Source organism: Hippocampus zosterae, chromosome 12 (genome assembly GCF_025434085.1).
Source record: "Hippocampus zosterae strain Florida chromosome 12, ASM2543408v3, whole genome shotgun sequence".
Lineage (NCBI taxonomy): Eukaryota > Metazoa > Chordata > Actinopteri > Syngnathiformes > Syngnathidae > Hippocampus > Hippocampus zosterae.
Genome location: NC_067462.1, coordinates 10207442 through 10230505, shown reverse-complemented (window position 1 = coordinate 10230505; position 23064 = coordinate 10207442). Strand labels below are relative to the sequence as shown.

The window sequence follows — 23064 nt, the reverse complement described above, 5'->3', positions numbered from 1 at the left end:
AGTTTTGTAGGAACAATTTGGGGGTAAGACGTTTTCTTGATGGAGTATGTGCACAAAGCCAAGTCCATCAAGACATGCTTGGATGAGTTTGGTGTGGAAGAATTTGAAAGCAAAGAATTCCAGCACAGTGGGGTATAATGGGTTTCTAGCACCTGAAGTGAGTCAAGCCCCCTTACTTGATGTTTTTGGCAATGCTGAAGTCAGAGTCGGTGTCAAGGCACTTTTTAAAAATCGGTGATTAACGCCACAACACGAGAATCAAAGAGAAGGTTGACAGATGTTGTGAGGGAAGACATGAGGGAAGCTGGCATGAAAGAGGAGGAGGTTTGTCTGGGGTACCCGTCACAGTCGTACACTATGGTCATCTTGCGTTGAGCAAGGCATGCTGTTAGCTTGTGGACTGGGCCGTGTTTATCTTTTTGCCACAATTCATTGGCGAATTACATCTTGTCTCGCCGCTATGATGTCACACTATTGACGTAGTTGATCCAGCTGTGTGCATCCGACCTGCGCAACCCGCGGTGGAAGCCTGATTGGGATTTATGGATCTGAACCGCACTGTGGTGAACCCAAATGAACTGCACTGCTTGGTGGAAATACGGCTTTAGCGTATCTGACGACAACCTGACGCATGACCCTTGGAGTTTCTCTTTCACAGAGCAACTCCATTTGGCATTCTGCCTCTTTCAGTATCTATTTAAATAGCCATTTATCTCGGGATGTCCTGCCCGCCTGACACTGACTTTCGAGTTTGGCTGCCGGTTGGAGCTAAATTGGCGCGTGCTCCTTTTAATCACAGAGTCCGCAGCAGGCCTGGCCACCAAGACCGCGAGGGGCAGACGACTCCTCAATGGATTTGTTTTCCCTGGCAACCACTACAGCAGTCTGCGTTAAAATAGTTTTCCATTTGATACACGTTTGCAGTGTTCTTCCTGCGTCTCAATTACAGAGGTCAGGGAGGAAGGCGGAGCTCATACCAGACCCCCGCCAGGCCTCGAGCTGACCAGCGACCGCTCTGAGGAGAGATGCAATAGTTTCTCACAGGCCATGGTCAGAATAGCCCTGCTTTCTCAACAGATTCTTGATAAATTATGGCCCAGACAAGAAACCTTCAGAGTTTCAGATGTACAGTTTTGTATCATCCAGTTTTCCTTTGTTGTTCCAAGCCGGAGCAGCTATTTTGTATCTATGCTGATATTGCTGCTGTCCGATCGAAAAACATATTTGTTAGTTTTTGTCATTCTCAAACAAACAAACAAACAAAAAAATTCCAAACTGCGAACACTCCATTGATGAAAAACATGTTTTAGATGACAAAACTTGACATACGTGTTCTTCACAGGACAGCAACAATATGCAAATAAAGCAATTAGAAATATTCTTTTGCTCTTTGGTTATTTTGTCCTACTTTTCCACAGTTTCGAATCCAGCCCCGGTTTAAAACCAAAACCTGCATCGAATTCAACAGTCAAAATGAGACACCATAACTAACAATACCAGTAGAGATTCAACGTTGAATTCTTAGCAGGAGGCTGTTAAGGTGACTAGTTTAATTTGCAGCGAGATCACACTCCAGTGGAGACTGTGTCATCTAATACCCAAAACATCTTGAACTAAAGCTGACCCACACAGATTTTTTTTTCCCTCTAGCATCTCAAACAGACTGTGTGGTCTACTCGAGATGACCATGACAAGCATTACAAATTCTCTTCTAACACAGATGTCAATTGTGGTACAAAAACTGACCTGTCGGGGGTAGCATGGTGCTGCAGGGCATCTAGACTGTCCAAAATAGTACAAAGAAGAAGAAAACGTACTAGTAGAAGAAGAAGAAAATAATCTGCAAACCTATCTGGAAAGTACATTAAAGAAGCTAACTCTCGCTTCAGGCCACTTCTTAATTGGCTAGCATTCCTTTTGACATCACAATCACGCTCAACCACACACACACACAAGGATTTGCCGTCATAAATAATGAATAGGGTTGACATTTGCGATTGTCAGAGCAGATCGGGGAGGGGGGAAAAAATTCAATCACTCTTACACCAAAGGAAAATTGCTCAGCATTATCTTTCAGAGACATATGACAATTAGTTGGAAGTGGGGAAAAATACTCAAATTGTGCCCAATTATCGTCAGGTCGACTTGTCTTTTGACAGCAATATTGTAATAAAATTTTAAAGAATGGGTTGATGCTCTGTAAGTTTTACCAGCGTAACTGATTTCTACTTGTATGATTGTCCAATGATGCAAATGTTGGTGTGAATGGTTGTTTGTCTATATGTGCAATTGGCTGGCGACCGATCAAGGCGCGCCAAAAGTCAGCTGGGATAAACTCCACCTCATAGCAAATGGATGGATTGATGGCGACCACTGTCACGGAACGGATTGTTTTGGGCTTCGGGGTTCCACGAAGAAGAAATCTCATCTTGTACTGGATTAAATGTTTTTCAAGCAATCACGACATGAGTAGAAAGTGAATGGACTGAAAGATCCCTGTCATGATGTTCTGTTTGCTTTTGGCTCCTTGCCCTCATTGTCCTCCTCTCTAAGGAGACTTCAGCAGGTAAGCCGACCGATCGCATGTTGATGCAGGCCAATCAATATCAATCAACACCAATTCCCCAGTGTGACTTTTCCAGCTCCAACACCATGAGAACTACCACTAAAAAAAAAACAGTTTTATATGTGCCTCCTTGATGCGAAGGCTTCCGGTCTATATACCATAACCCCCCACTCTCAGCCCTCCCGCCACGACTTCCCATGATGGCAAGCCAGTGTTAATCTGCCATGCTGACAGACTGCAAACACCATTTAAAGCGGAGAACTCAACAAAGCTCCCGCTTGTGCCGGATGTCCATCTTTCTAATAGCTCCCGCTGAGAGTGGTGACAGTGACAGTCCCGTCTGATCGTTATCACGCTGCTTACCGGGAATGGACACTTGACAAACTGAGGTTGCTTTCTTCTGTTATTTTGCATTTTTATATCGGAGGCTGGTCCATTTTTTTTTAACTAACATAACAATGTCTGCATCTCAGCACAGCATCTAAAACTGTATGATGCAGACCCAATTGATGCCTTTTAACTAATGCATATTTATCACTTGACACACAATGTGATTAAAAAAACGCTGCCTCAAAGGAAGCGAGTACAGATTGGATTGGCTGCCGCGTAGTCACCGATTTCGCTGTCAAACTTGCTCTCCATCCATTAATAAATTTTAACGGCAAATCTTATCACACCCTTGAGACATAACAGTATTTTCAACTCGAACGTGTGTTGCAGAAAATGAGTCACTGTGCCCTTAATTTAACGTGACGGCAAATCTCTGTTTTGAAATACACACAAGGGGGAAAAAAAGGAGAAAAAAAAGTTGATTCCAAAAATAGAACACGACTAACACATCTTTGCTCTGTCTGGAATTTGATTGGGATTATCACACTGCGCGCTGGATTTAGAGAGAGCATTTTCATGGTAGCTCGCTTTAAAGGGGGCACACAGTCGTATGGAAAAGTTATGTTTTATTTGCTTAGAACACAGGTGTCAAACTCAAGGCCTGGGGGCCAGAAATGGCCCGCCATATCATTTTATGTGGCCCGCAAAAGCAAATCAAACATGCTAACTTCCAGGATGCTTGCTAAAATCTCTACCGAAATTTAAAATTAGCATAAGTAATAAATAAGACATAGTGTAGGCATTTTCTTGTAACCAAAACCCTCGTTACAGTAACTTAAACAACAGTTGAATAAATCGTTATTTACTTTTTTTATTTGGCTTCAGTCACAGTGGCCCTCCAAGGGAAACGGTAACTAAAATGTGGCCCACGACAAAAATGAGTTTGACACCTTTGGTTTAGAATGTACAGTACATGCACATTTGGGGTCACTGGAGTGCATGTCCAGCTTTCAAGTGTGAAAATTACATAACCAAATCAATTTTTATTCAACTGCCCGACGTCCGACAATGTGTCCGACGGGAAGCTGTTCAGATTTTAGCCTTAGTGTTACCACAGTTGGGCTAAAACCTCACTGGAATTTCTGCACACTTGGCAGCCACAACACAGAACCACTCTTATGTCAAAGCCAAAAGCTAAAGCAGGATACATGCGTACCAATAATTATGCCAGAGTCAACAAAGGCCCTGTTTAGAAAACTGTCAGGGTGCATGATGCATTTTTTTCCCCTCTTTATGTTGTCAGTGTAGGTCAAATTCAGTATCGTGTTTTGCATAGTATCGCCTCAAACTATTTAAGTCCCGTGACAGCAACCCCGTATGGCCGGTACAGTCCATCACTGTGAGGAAAATGTATCACACGACAATCCTGCGGCAAGGAAATAGAAACGTCAGAATATTGATGAAACAGTGGGGAGTTCGCACGTGTGACTCGCCCGCGGCGACAACAGTGGAAGTTTGAACAAGAGGGGATGATTAAAGGGAAGCGATGCTCGGCGGGGAATGGAGCCGTCATCAATGGGCCACGTGGAAAGAGCTCCCCTGAGAAGTATCTAGCCTGGAATGTTAGAGGGCCAATGCGCCTCATTAGCACGATGACGAGTATGAATGATCTACATGCAGGGCAATAGCGGGGCTGAATTTGGACACAATTACATCACTGACCTTTCAGTCTGTCCACTGTTCTACCTCACTGTGGCCTGTGTTGTGACTCCCCTGAACATTTGTCATAGTTTTCCAAATAATGCTCATGACTACCTGATAGCAAAGAATTGCTGAAATTCTCAACTTTTTTTTGAACAGTTACGCTGGTTTTTTCTGATTCCATTCATCCAGCTTACACTGCGGTGAATTTCTGTTTTAAATCCCACCTTCCTGCATGATCAGATATCTTTTGATCATGTCAGTTTGAATGGCAAAATTAGCGTGTGTAATGCAAGCACAGACAACGTGTTCCGAGTTGAGATTCAGATGCAGAACTGTGAGGCAACCGTGCTAACCATGGAGCTCCTGGTGGGTGGTTCTCAGAAAGTCTGGTCCAGCAGGAGTGTGACATGAGAGGCAAAAAATACACCAAAAACTGGCCTTTATTTACTGCTTCATAATGCTTTTAATCAAACCTCTCTGCAGTGTGCTCTGAATAAATAAAGATAGTTCATTCACCCTTTCCTTTGCAAGAGACTGTTGAATGGTCTAACTTCATTGTGTCAAATTGATGCACTTGGTACCTTAGCACCATCATTTTTTTCTGGAATAGGAAGAACAAAGGTGTGTGACAGCTTTTTGCTGGAAGGTGTTTCATCCTAAAAATTAGGATACATGATGAAATTCCTTGGGGGAAAATGCTGTGAAGCAATAAGCTTTTTTTCTTTTTTTTTTTGGCGTAGCAATTCTATCTTAAGAAGTATTTGTTATTTTGATAGACAGGAAGTCATACGTTTGGGAATAGCGCTGCTGTCATCAGCGTTTTTTTTTGTTTAGGCGTTCTGAACATTTTGGGTGTCCAGGGATAGTAGTTTAAATGATATTTTAGTGAAACTGTAACAAGGACAGAAAGTCATATTATTCTCAGAATATTACACCTTTTATTCTGGAAAATTACTTTCTAAATGTAATTTTAATTTGTTGTACTCAATATATTCCCTGAAGGGGAAATGAAACTTTCACTCTCCTAGCACACATGCAAGAGGAGAGTTAGAGTGAAAGGCGGTGTGGGTTTTCTCCGGGTACTCTAGTTTCCTCCCACGTTTCAAAAAACACGCATGACAGGTTGATTTGAACACTGTCCCTAGGTGTGCGTGTGAGAGCGGATGGTTGTTCGTCTATGTGTGCCCTGCGATTGGCTGGCAAATGATTCAGGGTGTCCCCCGCCTACTGCCCGAAGACGGCTGGGATAGGCTCCAGAACCCCCTGTGACCATTGTGAGCGGATCGGAAAATGGATGACTGTGAGGCCATTTCTGATATTATTTACCCAAGCTGCAAACTCCTCCACTCCTGGGTGTAATGATCAAGAGCAGCATGCTAATTGCGGCGGTTGAGCGCACCTCGTCCTTACTGTTTCCCACTTTTTTATCCCCGCCTTGCAAATTGCTGTCGGCGTGGGTGTAGCCCACATTGGACTTCTTGGTAGGCCCCTCCTTGGCTGAACAAGTAAGAATTAACTACAGTTTAAGTTTGTCAATGTGGTGAAAGGTGTGCGCTAACTTGATGAACTTTCTTGCTTCCAGGTTATCATCCAATGGTGTTGGCTGCCATAGCAACAGCCGTAATACGTTGTGTTGAACTGAATCAATTTTTTCCCCCTCTGTTCACTGGAAAATTTCACACAAAAGAAAGAAGTACACTTTGGCTGTGAAAGAAATGGTCAAGTAATGAATTCAGACCTTGAGAAAGAAAAATGCATTTGACTGCCACAAGAGTCCGAGACCCTAATCTCAAATACTCCCGGACTTCATTGAGAGAACATTGTCAGTGAGAGAAAGAGAGGTGAAAAGACCAATTCCATCTTGCCTTCTGCTATCTTGACTGTTTTGTTGGCTAGCATTCAAAATCAATGTCATTTTTATCAATCCCCTGTGCTGTCCGGTCTTTTGTATTAGTGACCCGTGCAACAGGAACTAATGCTCTTATTTTAAACTCACGGAATGTGCATCACCTAGGAGGTCAAAGTGGTGAACATGACAGATGGGAGTTTTTGGTTTATGGAAAAAAAATGCTGCTAAATACAAACTGTAACTTGTGTACATTCTAATGCTAGTATGCTAAGCTGTATCATGTTATGTTTTCAAGAGGTTAGTTGCATGTTAACATAACGTGCTCATGCTAACTAGTTGTAGTTAGCCAAAGCTCTCAACATTTTGACTTGCCAAATTAGCAGATTTTTAGGTTGACGTGTGCTTCAGCCATACTTTGGTATGAATGCATGAGTGCATCAGCGCTCAATATGATGATCTAATTTAGTTTCCTGGATGAATGACAATATTTTTCTGAAAAGCTTTTAAACCTGACAACCATCAATCAAACTCACAATCTCCGTTTACTATTATTTACCCAGTTAAGGCAAAGGCTGAGGAAAATATTCAAACTGATACATCTTAACCACACACATAAAATAGATGGACAATTTTGAAATCTTACTACTACTTACTACTTTTATTTTCACGTGTGCAACACTTTATCATAAGGCATTTGTGTAATTCATGCAAACCCACCATGTTGCATAAAAAAAACAGGCCTCCAAAGCATATTACAGCGTCCAAGCTAAAATGTCTCCAACTTTCAGCCCACAGCGGCAAGAATGCTCAAAGTGTCCTACTATAGCACTGGCCTTTTTCTCAGGCTTCTTGTGGTAAATAAAATGCAAACTCACAGGTGGTTGGCCTGCAATAGGAAGTGATCACTTTCCCCATTTAGAAAGTCCTACTCATTTCCAGGGAAGTAGAGGTAATGCCTCGAAATAAAACTTCCTCACCGAGAATGCTGCGAAGGTTAAATCAAATACCGCACTTGCCGCATGTGCGCTCATAGACGAGTTATTTCTCGCGGTCTATGAAGAAAAATGTCAGAATCTTTGGAATCTACATAATTACATGGCCTGCTAGGTACAACAAATTGGCAAGAGCTAAGCTGTGGACAGTGACAGGCTCACTTCACTTCCATTAAACTGGATCCAGTACAAGAATTTCCCAGTGGCTTGACGCAGCATTATATTTCTGGGCTGCTTATAATGTCAGGTTTAAGATGTTTGGGAAAGGAGTGGCTGTTTTTTTTTTTGGTTTCTTTTTCCCTCACTTCGCAAATCACATTCTGATGTTTGATTCTGTGTGTCCTGCTGAGCACTTAAGGGAGAAAGAAAGAGAAAAGCGAGAGACATAAATGTAACGCAACGTTAAGCTAGCTAAATCAACACATGCTGTACTTGAGCTGTGAACAGGATAGTTGGCATGCAGCTCAGAAAGCTCAGCAGATCAAATCATAAATATATACAATAAGAACAAAAAATTGAGCTCAATCAAGCGCACATCATAAATCACACGTTCAACAATAGCAATTTATTAGCTGGGCAGGCCATAGGACTACAAAATAAAGGCAAGCATGCAGAAAACTGGGACGAAAGACCAAGTCTTGCAGAGTGAAATATAATATGTAATTCAATGCACCACCACCTTATTGCACCACAGCGACCTAAACAACAGGACTTCCGCCTTCGGGCTCAAATTTAAAGCAGACTTTATTAATCCCTGGGGGAAATTAAAGGTGGCTGACTTTTATTTTTATTTTTGCGGTTCTGTAGGGATGCATTCTGTGACCATGGTTATGTACAGGATGTGGCTGCCATGCCCAGAGGCCTTTTTTTGTGTTGTGGCGACTGAAAAAGGTTTTTCCAAACCCATATGCCCCAGTCCCAGGAGTATTGTGACTAATGGTGGTAGAAGTGTGACGTTTAGCGGTGGTTTTAACTTTCTGGCTAGAATGCCAAAAATGTTTGGTGAGTGTACATTTTCTTTAAACTGAACAGCCCTTGGTTCAAATTTGGTGCGGAGGTACTGCTCATCAGAGTTCTGCATTCATGGTGTCAGACGTGGGGCGATTTGCTCGGAGGGCATGTGTAGGTGAAGGAATCTTGAGAAAGGGAATCCCGGTGCGAAACGTGCAGATGGGTTAAGCAAGAGTATCACTGAAATGGGGTACTTGTGTGGAAGAGGGAGGTGGCACCTCTACTTACGAACTTCTCTTCAGACGAAATTTTCAAATTACGAAACGTTTCAACAGGAAAATATTGTCTATTGTTTCGAAAGACATTTTTGAGATACGAAAGGTAAAAATAGTCAGGTCCACTGCTCGCAGCTCCGAGTTTCCTGAACACAACAAACTCATTGCTGCTCTGCCATTGGCTATTACCGAGCATCATCCTGGCATCCCATTGGTTAAGAGGGACTTCTACCGTATGTGTCTGTGTGTGTAGCTAGATAGTTCGGTGTCGATGCAGTGTCATTGTCATTCGCCCAAGAGGTGTTCTGATGGTTTTACGTAAATGTGAAGCACCCAGAAAAGGTGTTTACCAGTCGGGCAATCGCTCACATGCTGAAGTTTGCTTCGAACATTTTCGAATGATTGTTAAAAGCCGACAAAGCAAACATCCTTGGATCACTTCTTTACCAAATGCCAGGCATAAACCACTTCTGAGAGAGAAGATGGACTAAAGAGGGCAAAGAAACCGACGAGGACGCAGTTAAAAGTTAAATGACGATCATTTTTATTCTTTTCTCTATTCTTTGTTTTTTACATTATGCACAACTCTCATTTATTGGGCAAAGGTGTAATTGTAACATGCATTTGTTACATATTTTGATGCATTTCTATGCTTTAGGAAACATTTTTGTCTGAATTTGGGGGGGGGCTCGCATCGAATTAGGGCATTTACATGGAAAACACATCTCTACTTACAAACTTTTCTAGTTCAGAAATTTCTTACAGAACCAATTAATTTCGTAAGTAGAGGTACCACTGTACAGTTTTTCCGAGCCTAATAGACCCTTGTTCAAACCTAAATTAATGGTACTACTCCCCAGAGTTCTGAGACAAATAGTGTCAGATGTGGGTACCTTGACCCAAAGGCCATCTGTGGTGTGTCTCATTGAAAGGACATTTGGGACAGGTGAAACTCTCGTATACCATGAATCGATGGACTAGAGGCACGCACCATTTCGACATTCACACTACAAAGGCGTGCTAACTTCCACTCACTCCACAACTGTTGATCTGTATTATGTCATTATTGTTGCTCAAACGTATGGGTGGGTTCTTCTGATGTGAGTCCAAATTGCCCAAGTTCCAATTGACAGTTTTAATTTAACTGCTAAGTGTGTTACACAGGTCCGTGTGAATATAGACTTGCAAGTCTTATTTGGACATGCTCAACCCAACTCTTAGTAGTTTTTTTAAACCTCCACTTTCTGCAGTTCTAAACCCTTTATCTCAAATTTCCTTATTTTGTACAAAGCTACAGTATTTGTGTGACGGATGCCCCGCGGCAAAGTATATCGTGAATATTTATTTTGACTTGAGGCCTGGTAAGAGTGTAGTCTCAGGGGTCCATGTGTGTGTTTGGATATTGCTGTAAGTAACACGTTTTCTATTTTTCAGCACAACGCATCTGGGTGAGGGTTGGTGATTATGACAACAGGAATTAGTAGCTTTGTTTTAATACACCATGCAGAAAAATGCAGTGACAGGAAAGTTTAAGCAAATTCTGTCTCCTTAAACAAAACCTTAGGGGAATTGAGAAGCAACAAGGAAACAGTGACAAACTATTTCAGTGAAGAGACCCACTGTGTTTGTCTTGTCTGTCATCCTACATGCTCACCTCTATCGAGTGAACCCACATGTTTTATTTTATTCTTATTTTTTCCAGAAATGTCCGGCAGCGTATGCCTCTTTTGAATTGTTTGTCTGTTTTTTTGTTTGGAATTGCGGTGGCGATCTTGGACAAACCTTGTGGTGTGTGCGCCTAAATACACGGTGAATACCCGCTGTTGATTGTCTACTGACAATGTAAGCCTCATACAGTGGTACAAAGAAATGTTTAACATGGCAAAGGATGGCAAGGAGGCGAGCGCAGAGAGACGGCAGTAAATTATATCTCTACAAAGAAAAAGGAGCTATAATTTGTCAGCAATGATAGCTTTTGCCATGGGGGTGAATTCACAATAATCAAGCTTTGAGCATTCTCATAGGCAAAACAAGGATTCCAAAGGAGGAAAAAAAACTTACAATAGAAATCATGGCAAATACACTGAGAGCTCCAAAGTCGAATAACCCAAAAATGATCATGGGAGATGTCACACAAGAAGCCAGTGTGAGACTTCATCTTTGTGAACAGCTAAATGATTGAGTATTTCTTCTTTGGTTTTGTGTAAATTGGGATGCCATAACAGAAGGTTACTAGTCAAGCCTAAATGAAAAAAATGAGTGCTGATGAACAGAGCTGGAAATGTAGACAGTTTTATGGTTGCCTTGTTACTATATTAGTACTTAACCGGAACTGTACTGACAAAATTATCATAAGGGCAATGTGTTTTGTTATGCATGCCGCATAAAAGTAACAAGAATATCTACTACAGGGGTGTCAAACTCATTTTTGTTGAGGGCCACATTGTAGTCACAGTTTCCCTCGGAGGGCCATTATGACTGTGAAACTGTATAAACTTTTAATCACCTTCTCGTATTACTACATATAAATTACACAATTAATAGATTTTTGAAATCAAAAGTCAAGGAGAGTAGTTTGTTCCCCTGTCGTTCTAGTTTCTGTAATAATGTAAATGAAGAATATGCTTTCAATAGCTCAACATGCCTATTTATTACATGTGATAACTTCAAAATTTGGTACACATTTTAGCAAGCGCTGTGGAAGTTGACCACATAAAATGATGCGACGGGCCAGATCTGGTCCGCGGGCCTTGAGTTTGACACCAGTGATTTACTGTATAAAATGTTGGTTTCCTCTTCCTGTTTTCCTTTATTTTAGTTTGTTTTACTCATTTCCACTGTTAATCTTACTTAGGATATGATATGCTGGTAAACTAATTGTTCTCTCAAGTGTGAGAAAAAAACAGCCAAATCTTTTTTTTTATGTTGGCTGCACTGATGAGGGCTAATTTACATCATAACTGCCCCCAGAGTTTTTACCCCCATTACATGATCTGACAGATTAGAGATCAGACTACACGGTCTAAAATACCATTATATCATATCATATATCAAAAACCATATCATCCACAGGTGCGGCACCCCAGCAAACTTGTCAAAAAAAATTCAGCAGAGCTGCAGTAGGTTTTGTAGGATGCACAGATTGCCCCTTGCAGGGACAGCTGTTACTACAGTGGACAGATTATCCTGTTATCATGTTACAGGGTGCATGAATGCGTTAATGTTAGCTAATGGCGCCGGCTTCTGATAAGTCAAGTCGAGTCAAGTCAACTGTATTTAAAGAGCACTTTCAAACAGCCATCGCTGCATACAAAGTGCTGTACATGGAGCAATTTAACATGCACAATAAACAGTAAGACAAATCGGTAATAAAGACATCATGTTGAGTCGAATGCCAAAGAATGCAAGTGAGTTTTGAGGAGGGTTTTGAAGATGGGCAGCGAGCAGGCTTAAGTGGCGCTCATATTAGTAAGTTGTAAGTTGTTTAAGAGATCTGTAGAGCGGGTGGGGGGGGGGGGGTATGTTTGTGTTTTTGTACCAAGTACACATAGAAGCGCTGCCTCCACAAATGAAAAAGGTTTTATCTTTTGTATAGGCACATGTCCCCCCCCCCCTCCCCCGGCGTCATTGTAACGGCTTTTCAAATTCGTGACACCTCCTTTGTGAAAGTTGTCCGAATTGATTGAGGGCATACTATTTAAATGATAAAATCATTTCTTTCATTTAGGAAAAATAATCGGACGTCTATTGACTTTTTGTATCACCGCCATATATTCTTAGACAATGACAGATGTATTGTACAAAACAATACAAAAGACCTTTAAAACTCATAACCATTGCGAAATTAAATGCTTCTCTCCTTATCTATAATGTGGCTCTGAACTTAGCGGTCTGCGGTGCCTTTATCATAACTTTGGAGTTTCATCTCCATTTCTGGCTGGGCTTCGGGGGTGATGTGTGGAGGTGTGGAGGTGGGGGTGTTGCTCTGACAGAATGTCAGGCAATTAAAGCATCATGGCTCATTGAACTGGAGGTGGACACCGTTGCTCAAACTTCCCACCCCCTGCCTGCCATCCATTCTTGTATGCCTTCGCTAACAAACAAATAAGGCTGTACATCCACATAAAACATTCTTACATAACACATTCTTATCAAAGGGCAAGTAAAACTTGCCTTGAGTAATTTTGATGCATCGATACGTAAAGGAGGACGACGTGAGAGAAAACAAAAATGCGCTCTATGCATGAAATCCATTTATACCGCCGATGCAACAGAAGACGTAAAAAATCGGCTCCACTAATGATTGCACAAAGCAGCTGCTGGACTGTGTGACACGTAATTCTATTTGTAACAGAGACAAAGCCACACAAAAACAATAACAGGATGTCAGATTCTCTTCAAAGAGTCACAACTGGCACTGCGATTCAACTTTTCCTTTCCTTTTATGTTCCGCATGAAAAAGAGAATGTCCCGGGAAAACCTTTCAACCAGAGCAGTCGCACGCTGAATAAAATATGGTGTATTTTAATAGAAAAGGGAAACAGAGGGGGGAAAAAAAAGGTGCAGACCACCTTTTTAAAAAAAATTACATTATTCTGCTTTAGGGGCCAGCACACGGATAAGTTTACTTGCAAGACATGGACTGATTTCACCTTAATTTAAACTTAGTCAAAATCATCAGTTTGTAGATCAGTTCTTAGGGAAGTAAGGGTTCATCTGTTTGTGTGTGATAGCTGTTGGTTTGGGTAAGTAAATATGGTAGTACTCGTGTAGGATAATATAGGTAGCATAAAGTTGGGTGAAAGGTTACTTTTGTAATAACTGGTGGGTAACTTCTTAGATTGGAGATGGGTAGTCTCGTAGATTGGTAGAATAAGGTACATTGGGAGTAACTGGTAGGTAGGATTTCAAATTGGTTCATGGGTGAGGTAACTGCTGAAGTAGGATTGCTTCTCAGTCAGGCAGTAATATCAGTTGTTCTTCACAGCAGATAAAGAATATATTCCCATTAGTATTTTTATGTGGTCTATGTGTGTTGTTACACTTTTTGTGTTCAAATATCCATTTCTTACAGAGTAATGACAAAACCACATGGATGCTAATGTAAGTCTGTGAGCCTGTAGAGTTTCTCATAGTGAGCAGCTCTGTGGTGGCTTTACATACACAAGGTTTGTTTGTTTTTTGACAGTGACCTGCAGCTGAGAGTGGCAATAAACTCGAAGGCTTTTTTTTAAGAATACTTAATAATTATATCTGTCAAACTGCTGCATCTGGCGAAGTAAGTTGAGTCACTTGCCACTAAAAGTGAGTGCCACGAGCACCGGTCCTGTATGGGAATAAGTGGGGTAAGGTGGTCGGCTGTTCAGATTTGTAAAAATACAATAGAAATTTACGTAAAGTTGTCCACTCTCTGACTTTGGCGAGAGTTTCAAGTATATCCCCGCTTCGCATAAACGTCCTTGCTGTTCGTGTCAGTAACGCCTCACTGTTTAATATTGAGCAGCTGGAGGTAAGCCACCGGAGTGAGTTCACAGCAGATGTGCATGGTATTTCAAATATGACCTCAAACACCTTCGCCAACATTCAAAACAATTCCAGCATCATTAACGAACTTCAATATTTTTCACAATATGACTCACTACGAAGATGAAGGTCATGTTTGATGGCGTGAGCATAACTGTTGCCCATGATATGATAATACAATAATACTCTGAATTATAAGGCCGATTTAATCACAATGGGCTGATGTGTCACCTATAGCTCGGCAGCCTGGCCTGTGCTATTTTCCGCATTTTCCAAGGCGTAGTTCACGTATATGACACATTCCCTGTCTGTTCCTGCAATTTCTTGTCTGAATACCCGGCTGATTATTCATAAAGCAGCCCCCGCATGCCCGCTTGGCTGCGGGCCTGTGTCGCTGCACCATTAGAGCAGATGCTGGCCGCAGCGCTCTGTCAGACCAGGTCACCTCCTGATTTGTTGCCCATGCTATTAACTAACATCGGACAGGGGATATTTCCAGAATAGAGAGGTTAATTGAGGAAGGTGTGTTGAGAGACCCTCACCACCATGAGAACACGCTGGCATATGGTCGAGCTATCTGTGATGACTTAATGACTTTGTTGTAATAAAACAAAGTTTAAAGGCAGATGCTGTGCGGCGCGGTGGCATGAACTACTGCATCAAAGCCGTTGATGTTATGTGCTCAACAGATGCTGCTAATCACACAGATTAGTAAGGATATTGACACATTTACGTATGTAGTAATTGCTGTTTAGAGGCGGTAAAACAAGGAGAAGTAGCCTTGACGGTCATAACAACTGATCAATTCATTGCTATGTAGGTCGGTGATAACATTTTTTGGGGATAATGTCAATGAGGCAAAAATTACATTTGTTTTCTGTCTAAAGAAAACCAAAATGATCGAGTGGTATAGCAAAAGCACACAAACGCAAGAAAATGTACAAACTATCACACATTTCTTCAAATAACATCAGCAGGCTGTTTAGTTCAGACCAAGGAATTTTTGGAGGACCATTGTGTGTTGGGAAAGTGGTTGCACCTGGCTAAATTTAGTTCCGGATAATTTATCGACCCTTCGAGTGTGACTTGTCCAGGAAACTTTGAGATCGGCGTTTGGAGCGTCAAACGTAATTGATTGACTGATTGGAACCTTTCAGTTCCAAGAACTATCAGTTCCAAGAATTTAAAATTCCTGAAATGACAGGGGGAAGATAAATTTCAGCCTTTTGACCAGTAGAAATGCTCTTTATAATCTTGTCATTTTAAACCATTCTCATTCATTTGTTCACTTCCTACCACCCTTTTTCATCAAATGTACACTATAGGACTATGTACACTGTTTCACTATAGGAAATGTGCTTTCCTTTTTATCATTATGTTCATACTCAGCCACCGTAGTTATATATGATGTAGCGTTAACTGCAACGCAACCCTGGACCATTATTCTGCTCAATAAGTGACTAGCAGGCAGCAATCATGGCTCGGTTCTCCATGTGAAGTTTGCATGTTCTCCACATTTCAACAACATGCATGTTAGTTTAATTGAAGACTAGTGATGTGTGTTGAGGTTAATGACTGGCAAGGCACTACGCCTGTGGGTTGTTTTTGTCATTTTTTCCCCCCCAGATCTCTCATCTTTAAAATAAAACAAGAACATTTGGTCTTCCCTTGATATTTAATGTTATGAAAGCCCGATTTTCTTTTATTTTTAACTCTTCATATGCAGCGGAACGGACAGCATGGGGCAGCACTGCCTCGCTTGCCTACCCTGATCCCTGTTGAAGTCTCTAAATTATTCATACGAGTTAATGTGAGTGTAAACTGTTCTTTTTTTTCAGTCCAGGGCTTTCTCCCAAAATAAACTCGGATGGATTAAGTTCACCCATAACTCTAATTAGGACAAGTGCTATAAGCATATACCGGTAAATAGATGGATAGAAGGTGCTTACGTCGAAACAGAGGTTATGACCAGTCAGCCCAATATAGTCTAAATAAAAAAAAAATATACAGGATATATAACAATGAATTGAGCTTTCATTTACGCCCGTCGTCTTTCAAATGCCCACCCCCAAGCAGAAAAGAAGAAACATGTTGAGGCTTACGCTGTGTTGCATGGTTTTCCAAATAATCCTCTGGTTTGCAGAAGAGAGAAACAAGAGGGGAGAAAAAGAAAGTCTTAATTAATTGTGGAGGTGGATAAATGAGCTGATTGGAGGACAAAATGAATACGATGCATGGAAAAAAAACCCATCAAAAGTTGGCAAATGGACAGCCGAAAAACTTGTTATTGAATCAGACGAGGAAACATTGAGGAAGAAAAAGGCAAAGGATAAAGAGACTGGATTTTTCATGGCGTGGGTAAATTGGCTCGTGACTAAAGCGGTCGGTCTAAACCACTTTACTTTTATTTCTGAACAATGTCAACAATTTGCCACAGGTTTGTGAGGAGCGGCAAGGAAGGCTTTGCGGCTGCACAAGTATGCACGCTATGATGAAAACTGCTCCTGAGCTTCATTTGGCTGTCAACGCTAACCTTTTTCCGCGGTCGCAGCATTTTAGGCCTCAAGGTTGTTGGGAGACGGTAAATGCACGTATCAACGTCCAGTCCCGCAAACGCGCAGCCCATCCGATATGAAATAAAGGGCTGGCTTCGCAGCAAACAATGGCTGTGGTCAGCCCTCGGAAAACAGCCTTCAGCCTTGTCTGTTCTGTTTGCCAAGCACACAGAGGCAGGAGAAGGGCATGTCACGGCACACCTCACTCTCCGGGGGGTGGGAGGGAGGTGTGGTTGATTCGTTAACAAACGGCGATCAATAGATGCGGGAAGAGTCCGCAGAATGAATTGCCGTCGGCGGGGGAGCTCGGCAAATCACTGGCTTTAATCAACGGCGTCAGCTTGCAAGAAAGACAAATGGTGTTTGTCGCGGAAAGCAAGTGTTGCTTGATGCCCTTACCAGTCTGTCTAGGCTGGTGCCAGCTGCCGTGGTGGGACGCTCGTCTGGGTTGTATGGCCTGAAGCGGGCGTTGAACACATCCGAAACGCCACGGGCAGACCTAGTCATTCCTGCGGGTTTTGGCTGACCGCAACCTTGAAAAGCCTGCAATTACAAAAAACACGGGCACCCGACGGTCAGGATCCGAAATGACTTTTTGGGAAGGAGAGAATGAGGGAAAACATGATGTTTGCTCGGAGACTTTGCCATTGGTTGAACACCACACGCTTCTGGTATATAATGGGCCGCATGCTGAGGTAACCACGCCGACGCTGACGGTAATTCAGCTGGGCTGCTACTGACGATATAAGTTTTACAGCTTTTGGAAAAACGCCACATGTACAGTAGCACCATTGGATGTCTCATATGGGGAAACCCTGCACGGGACTCAAATTCCAACTGACATCAACAACATGAGGGAATCTAAATCTCTTTCCAGCATTCGACATTTTTCAAACTTTTTTTTTTCGCGTGTGGTCAAAAAATGCAATAAATCACATCAACTACGGATGTAATGTAATGCCTAAATCTGACTTTCCAGGTATTTTCCAAGTTCAATATCAAATACATGTCAAGAGGCCAAAGAACTATAGGAATGTTACCAATGATGCAAATATGAAACATTACAGGCTGTTTAGGGGTCACCAACTCCGGTCGTCGAGGGCCCCGATCCTGCATGTTTTAGATGTCTCCCTCCTCCAATAGACCTGATTCAAATGATTAGCATCATTGTCACGCGTCACAGATCTTGCTGATGGGGCTGGTAATCACTGGCCTCCACTGACTCTCCTCCAAACTGCTTTCAATGCAGGACACTTCTGTATTACATAATTTTCCTAATTTAAAGGACAAAGGTCGGACAGTTTTCGGTGTGGTTGCCCCCCATCTTCTGATCTCAACCCAACTGAGATCCTGTGTAGCATCCCTTAAATCACTGGTGTCAAAGTCAAGGCCAGATCTGGCTCGCCACATCATTTTACATGGCCCGCGAAAGTGAATCAAATATGTCAACGTCCATGATGCTGGCTAAAATCTCGACCCAAATCTCAAATTCTCAAATGTAATGTGCATTATTCTTGACTTCTAAAGTCAAAACTAATTATCCATCTATTTTTTGTTCACTGTGTATGTCCTTTGTGGAGGTGGTCAAACATTTGAATGGTTTAAAAAAAATTAATATTCATAACGGTCCTCCATGGGAAACGCTAACTACAATGTGGCCCACGACAAAAATGAGTTTGACACCCCAGCCTTAAATGAAGCTTGGCGGACATCAGTATAGGTCGAAACAGCACAGCCAAAAGGCAATACTTGACACAGTTGGGCTCATAGGTTTCCATACAAGTGGCAGAATTTGTGAAATTTTTTGGTAATGATGATAACTGAATAGGGATCTCATGATATTATTTATTGCCATGTTTTGTTGAATAATTGAGCTCTTATGAAATCCCTTCTACATTAATTTGAATCCAATTCTTAATAAAATAATTTGTTTTACCTGAACACAAAACAAATTTCTGTTTTCTCTTCAGAATGAATGCCTCAGAACATCTTACAATTCCTATTCACACCATGTTTCATGTTCACGTCCACTGTGGGTGTGTTCTTGGGCTAGAAGGCATTTTGGCAAGATAATAAGGGCTCATTGATTACACAGGGACACTACCGCACACTGAAAGAATGATCGTTTCCATAATGCAGGATGTCCTCATGTGCAAGTGCATCACAATCATTCAAGAATGGAAGAGCACAAGTTGTTTTCTTTGTTGATTTGGTTTTTGTTGCGCGTGTTCACAATGACGGTGATAGGTGTGCATTTACTGTGAATAAGAAAAATAACTGGATGCTGATGCAGCTCTCTGTGAACAACGCTGTCATCTGGAACTGAAAAACAAAGGGGAGAAACAAAAACCCCCTGATTTGACTCAATTACTCTTGAATGTTCTCGCGTCAACACACCCCAAGCTTTTGTAAATAGATTTCATGAGACAAGTTGACATAAAAACAAATTACAAATTGTGGTGTTTTCACGTCAGCGGAATTTTTCTTTCGCACAACTGGAAACTGCTTGCGAACCTTTTCAAAAACAAAAACATTTTGTGTCTGTTTTATATTCTCTGACTGCAAAATTCCAAGAAAATCCTTCAAACTAAGGGTTTGACAACTGAAGATTCATTGTGGTCGACTTTTATGTTTGGTGGTCACCATCCTTTTTTTGATAAACGGACATAGAAACAAACAACTGCAAATAATATAAAAAATTCATGTCAGCACTCCACGAAAAGTAGTTGTTGTGATTAATGGGATCATTGTGCAAGTTTCTCTTCAACGCGACGATGATGTTCGGTTGTGCTCCATATCGTAGGAAGTGCCCCCCCCCCCCCCCCCCACTCCCAAAATATCTGTCTTGTGCAGTTTGGAACGTCGCGGCCATGCGCTGTCATTTTGAAGGAATTGTAATTCACAAACGAACAACACTGAAAAATTGGCTGGTAGGCATGCGTCGTGAATTTAACTCTGATTTTGCATATATGACTTGTGACAGAAATAAGAACTTTTCAACGGATTTATCAGTGATGGAGACCCGATGCGGATACAGCAAACTTTTGGGAAGTTTGAAAATTGTCTACTTCATCGTTCGTTTGTCAACACCGAAAGACACACCACACAGGAGGCGGCATCCGTGTGGATGTGGAATCCAGTCGTTGAATGCGTGCCCTTCAAAATAATGAACTCTGTCATGCTTCCTTCGTAAACAGTGCATTGATCGTGACCAAGAGTCATGCTTCTTTTTTACTTTGAAAAATGTTGCATTTTTTGTTGTTGTTTTCAATTCTTTTGTATTTTTTCCTCAGCCAAAAAAGCAAAATGAAACTTCGATCATTCTGGTGTTAATATACACAAAGACGAAGCATGTTGACTAAAATGGTGTCACTTTGGCCCCTCATCTGCATTTTTTTGGAAGTGAAAACATCACCATTCTGAAACATTCATTGTTATCGTTCTCTTGTGAAGATTGAAGGACACGCACGACTTCGCAAATGATGAAGCACGGGGCTGTCGATGAGCGCGCGCCACAAGATAATGAGCTTCGGCGTACGTGCAAGGCAACCACCTTTCTGCCGTCGTTCAATGGTTCCTCAAATTTCTGCAGTTCTGTCACTGCGCATCATTTTGACAGCTTTGTCGTCTGTGCATGAGACTTCTCAAAAGCTCAAACATTTTGTATAGATCCATCTGTTTTGTTTTTGTTCTGTGTGTGTGTGTGTGTGTGTGTGTGTGTGTGTGTGTGTGTGTGTGTGTGTGTAGGATAAAAAAACGCAAATGTGAACAAAATTATTTTGTCAGTAGACATTAATGCTCCTCTCCTTGACATATCTCTCACTTCAATGTGTGTGTGGGGGGGGGGGGGGGTAGGATGTGGGGGTGTTACGTGATTTTAATGTCATGCTGTAGACAAACACTTTGTGATTTCCATATCTGTTGGAATACAATTCTGCAAAAGGTCTAAATGAGTCAATTTTATATTTAATTTTTCAAAATCTCGTTTACGTGAACGCTAGCCAGACTCAGACAGCTCAGACACCACACGACACCTAAACTGAGATTGTGTCGAATTATACACCCAAGGCTGGTGTACTGCCACAGTGTAGGCGACAAGACGTAGAATACCTTATAGGAGACCTGGGCGCTGTTGTCTTGCATATTCATGATGGCATCCGAGATCTTGACGTCAATGGGGTCCATGACGGATTCGATGTTGAAAGGTCCCTCCAGTCGCAGAGCCACGAGCAGCATGGCGTCTGGCACGAGACGGGGAGCGGGGGGGACACAGTTAATGCAGACACTGAAATAATCTAAAGCTACGAATGTAGAATGATATGAACCACATTAAATAATGAAATATTTATGCGCTGAGAAGAGCCTCACGTCTTGTCCATAAACTTTTGCGCAAAACGCCGTTACAGTAAATATTGATTAGAGGGCCAAGATCGACGAGATGTGCATGAATCGCAGAAAATGAAACAGAATTTTGCCGAGAGTCATTTCCATTTAGCACTGACATTCTTGTTACACTAATTACTCAATTTATACTTGAGCTAATGTGCCACATTCGCTGTCTGCATGTCTCCAAAAAAGGAAGCGAAGCCTCGATTAACTCGGTTGATCACATAAAAAAATAGTTAATTGTGTGCATATTTTGCTTTTTCTTTCACACTTGGGAGATTCTTTTTTCTGGCGGGGAGGGGTGGGGGGGCGGGGCAGATGGATTGCTTCCATGGATGACATCACACAATACATCAGCCTATCGCGCAACACACCACAGTATCTCTAGATGACAGTTAAGTGAGCAGAAAATTATGATTTTTTTTTTTTTTTTGCTTCTTTGGCTTTCTGAAGCTTTCTTGGACTTATTGAACAGATTAATTAACACAACACGAAAGAAGAAATAATATATAGGCCGAGTATTTATTTTACAAGTATTATCTCATAGCATAGCGCCACACAGTAATGTCAGCAATCATATTATATATATATATGTATAAACAATTCAGCCGATTTTCGAAATCATTAAGGCTGATCGCCACATGCAGCATGTGTTTCCGTCTCTTTTATTATCACGCATTGTCTCATAATTTCTTGCCGTCTCACCACACCGTCACCAAATTAGAAGGCATCAATGCCTTTCAGGGTAAATGTAATTTTGATGTTGATTGACCCTGTCACGTCAAGCAGATTTCATTTGCCGCCATGCGACCAAAAACCAGCTGATGAATCATTGATCTAATGAAAAAGCCAAGCACCTATGCTTACTGGCTGCGGGCGCTACGGGAAGGTCAACTTTTCATTAATGTGACTGTGTGGACGAGAGCCAGAGCCTCATTGAAGTCAAGACACTTGCGGCATTGTCTGCATGAATAACTTTTGTTTTCTTTTCCATTAATTGCACCCATTTAACCCCTTTGAAACCAGCACATTGAAATTATGTAAAGTAATAAGCACATCCACAATCAGAGCACCGCTGTCCCCTGCGCGGTTGCACGATAAAGAAAAGCTAAAAATGGGTATAATAGAGTCCTTTGAATGTGTGATAGCCCCCATACGGTATGTCTGCTAATGCAACACCCACTCTTAAATGGCAGTTCTGAGTTAAACAACTGAATCAAAATGGAACAATTCCCAAATATCACCCACTTCAAATGGCAATGTAGCGCACGATCACGACTTTTCCCATGAGTTGTCTTCTCTTTGGGAAGAATAACGTTTTTCTGCTTTCCTAACCCCATTTGGCATGAGTACTTGTGGCAGTTTATTCGCCGCTGTCGCAGTTGAGTGTTTGATTCCTTGCTGAAGGATACAGAATTTAAGAACAAAACACACTTGTCTTCGGCCACTGAAAGTGAATTACATGCAAGAGTTAGAGGAGAACATTTTGAGCGTCAATGTAGTTGCGTGAAATCTAAAAAAAGGAAGTGTGCATTGAGACAAAGTCAAGATCGAGTCTTTGAGGGGAAGAAATCAATTTAAAACCAATGCAATATGAAACTAAGGCAGACCGAGTCAAGTATAAGATTATAAGACAACCTTACCAAGTCAAGACATTTGGGGCATGAGGCCAAGACTGAGGCAATCCGAGACCAAGCTCCAAACCATTGGAAGAAATAAGACCAAGCAAGAACCAAGACTTTAAGAAAATGTCACCAAGCAAAGACCAAGACTTTGAGGAGATCTTTCCAAGCTAAGCGCAACATTTTGATGGGATGAGACACATTTTTGTCCAATGGTGATGCAATGTGAGACCAAGACAAAGATTTTGAAAAGAGACAAAGTGAGGGCCATGATTTTAACGATCATCAGCAAGAGCTGTGGAAGCCTGACA

General features: G+C 41.7%; 1 protein-coding gene across 3 annotated transcripts in view; it reads right to left on the bottom strand.

The window, feature by feature from the left end:
- Nucleotides 1-23064, bottom strand: part of LOC127611798 (glypican-6-like) — an 83978-nt gene that overhangs the window by 7903 nt on the left and 53011 nt on the right. For 2 of the 3 annotated variants that reach the window (XM_052082565.1, XM_052082564.1), the window contains exons 6-8: nucleotides 20856-20986; nucleotides 17145-17288; nucleotides 16293-16322 (exon numbers count right to left, since the gene is read on the bottom strand). In XM_052082565.1, coding sequence (XP_051938525.1) covers nucleotides 16293-16322; nucleotides 17145-17288; nucleotides 20856-20986 — 305 coding nt within the window. The remainder of the gene's footprint in view (nucleotides 1-16292; nucleotides 16323-17144; nucleotides 17289-20855; nucleotides 20987-23064) is intronic. The other variant, XM_052082566.1, reaches the window with a different exon arrangement.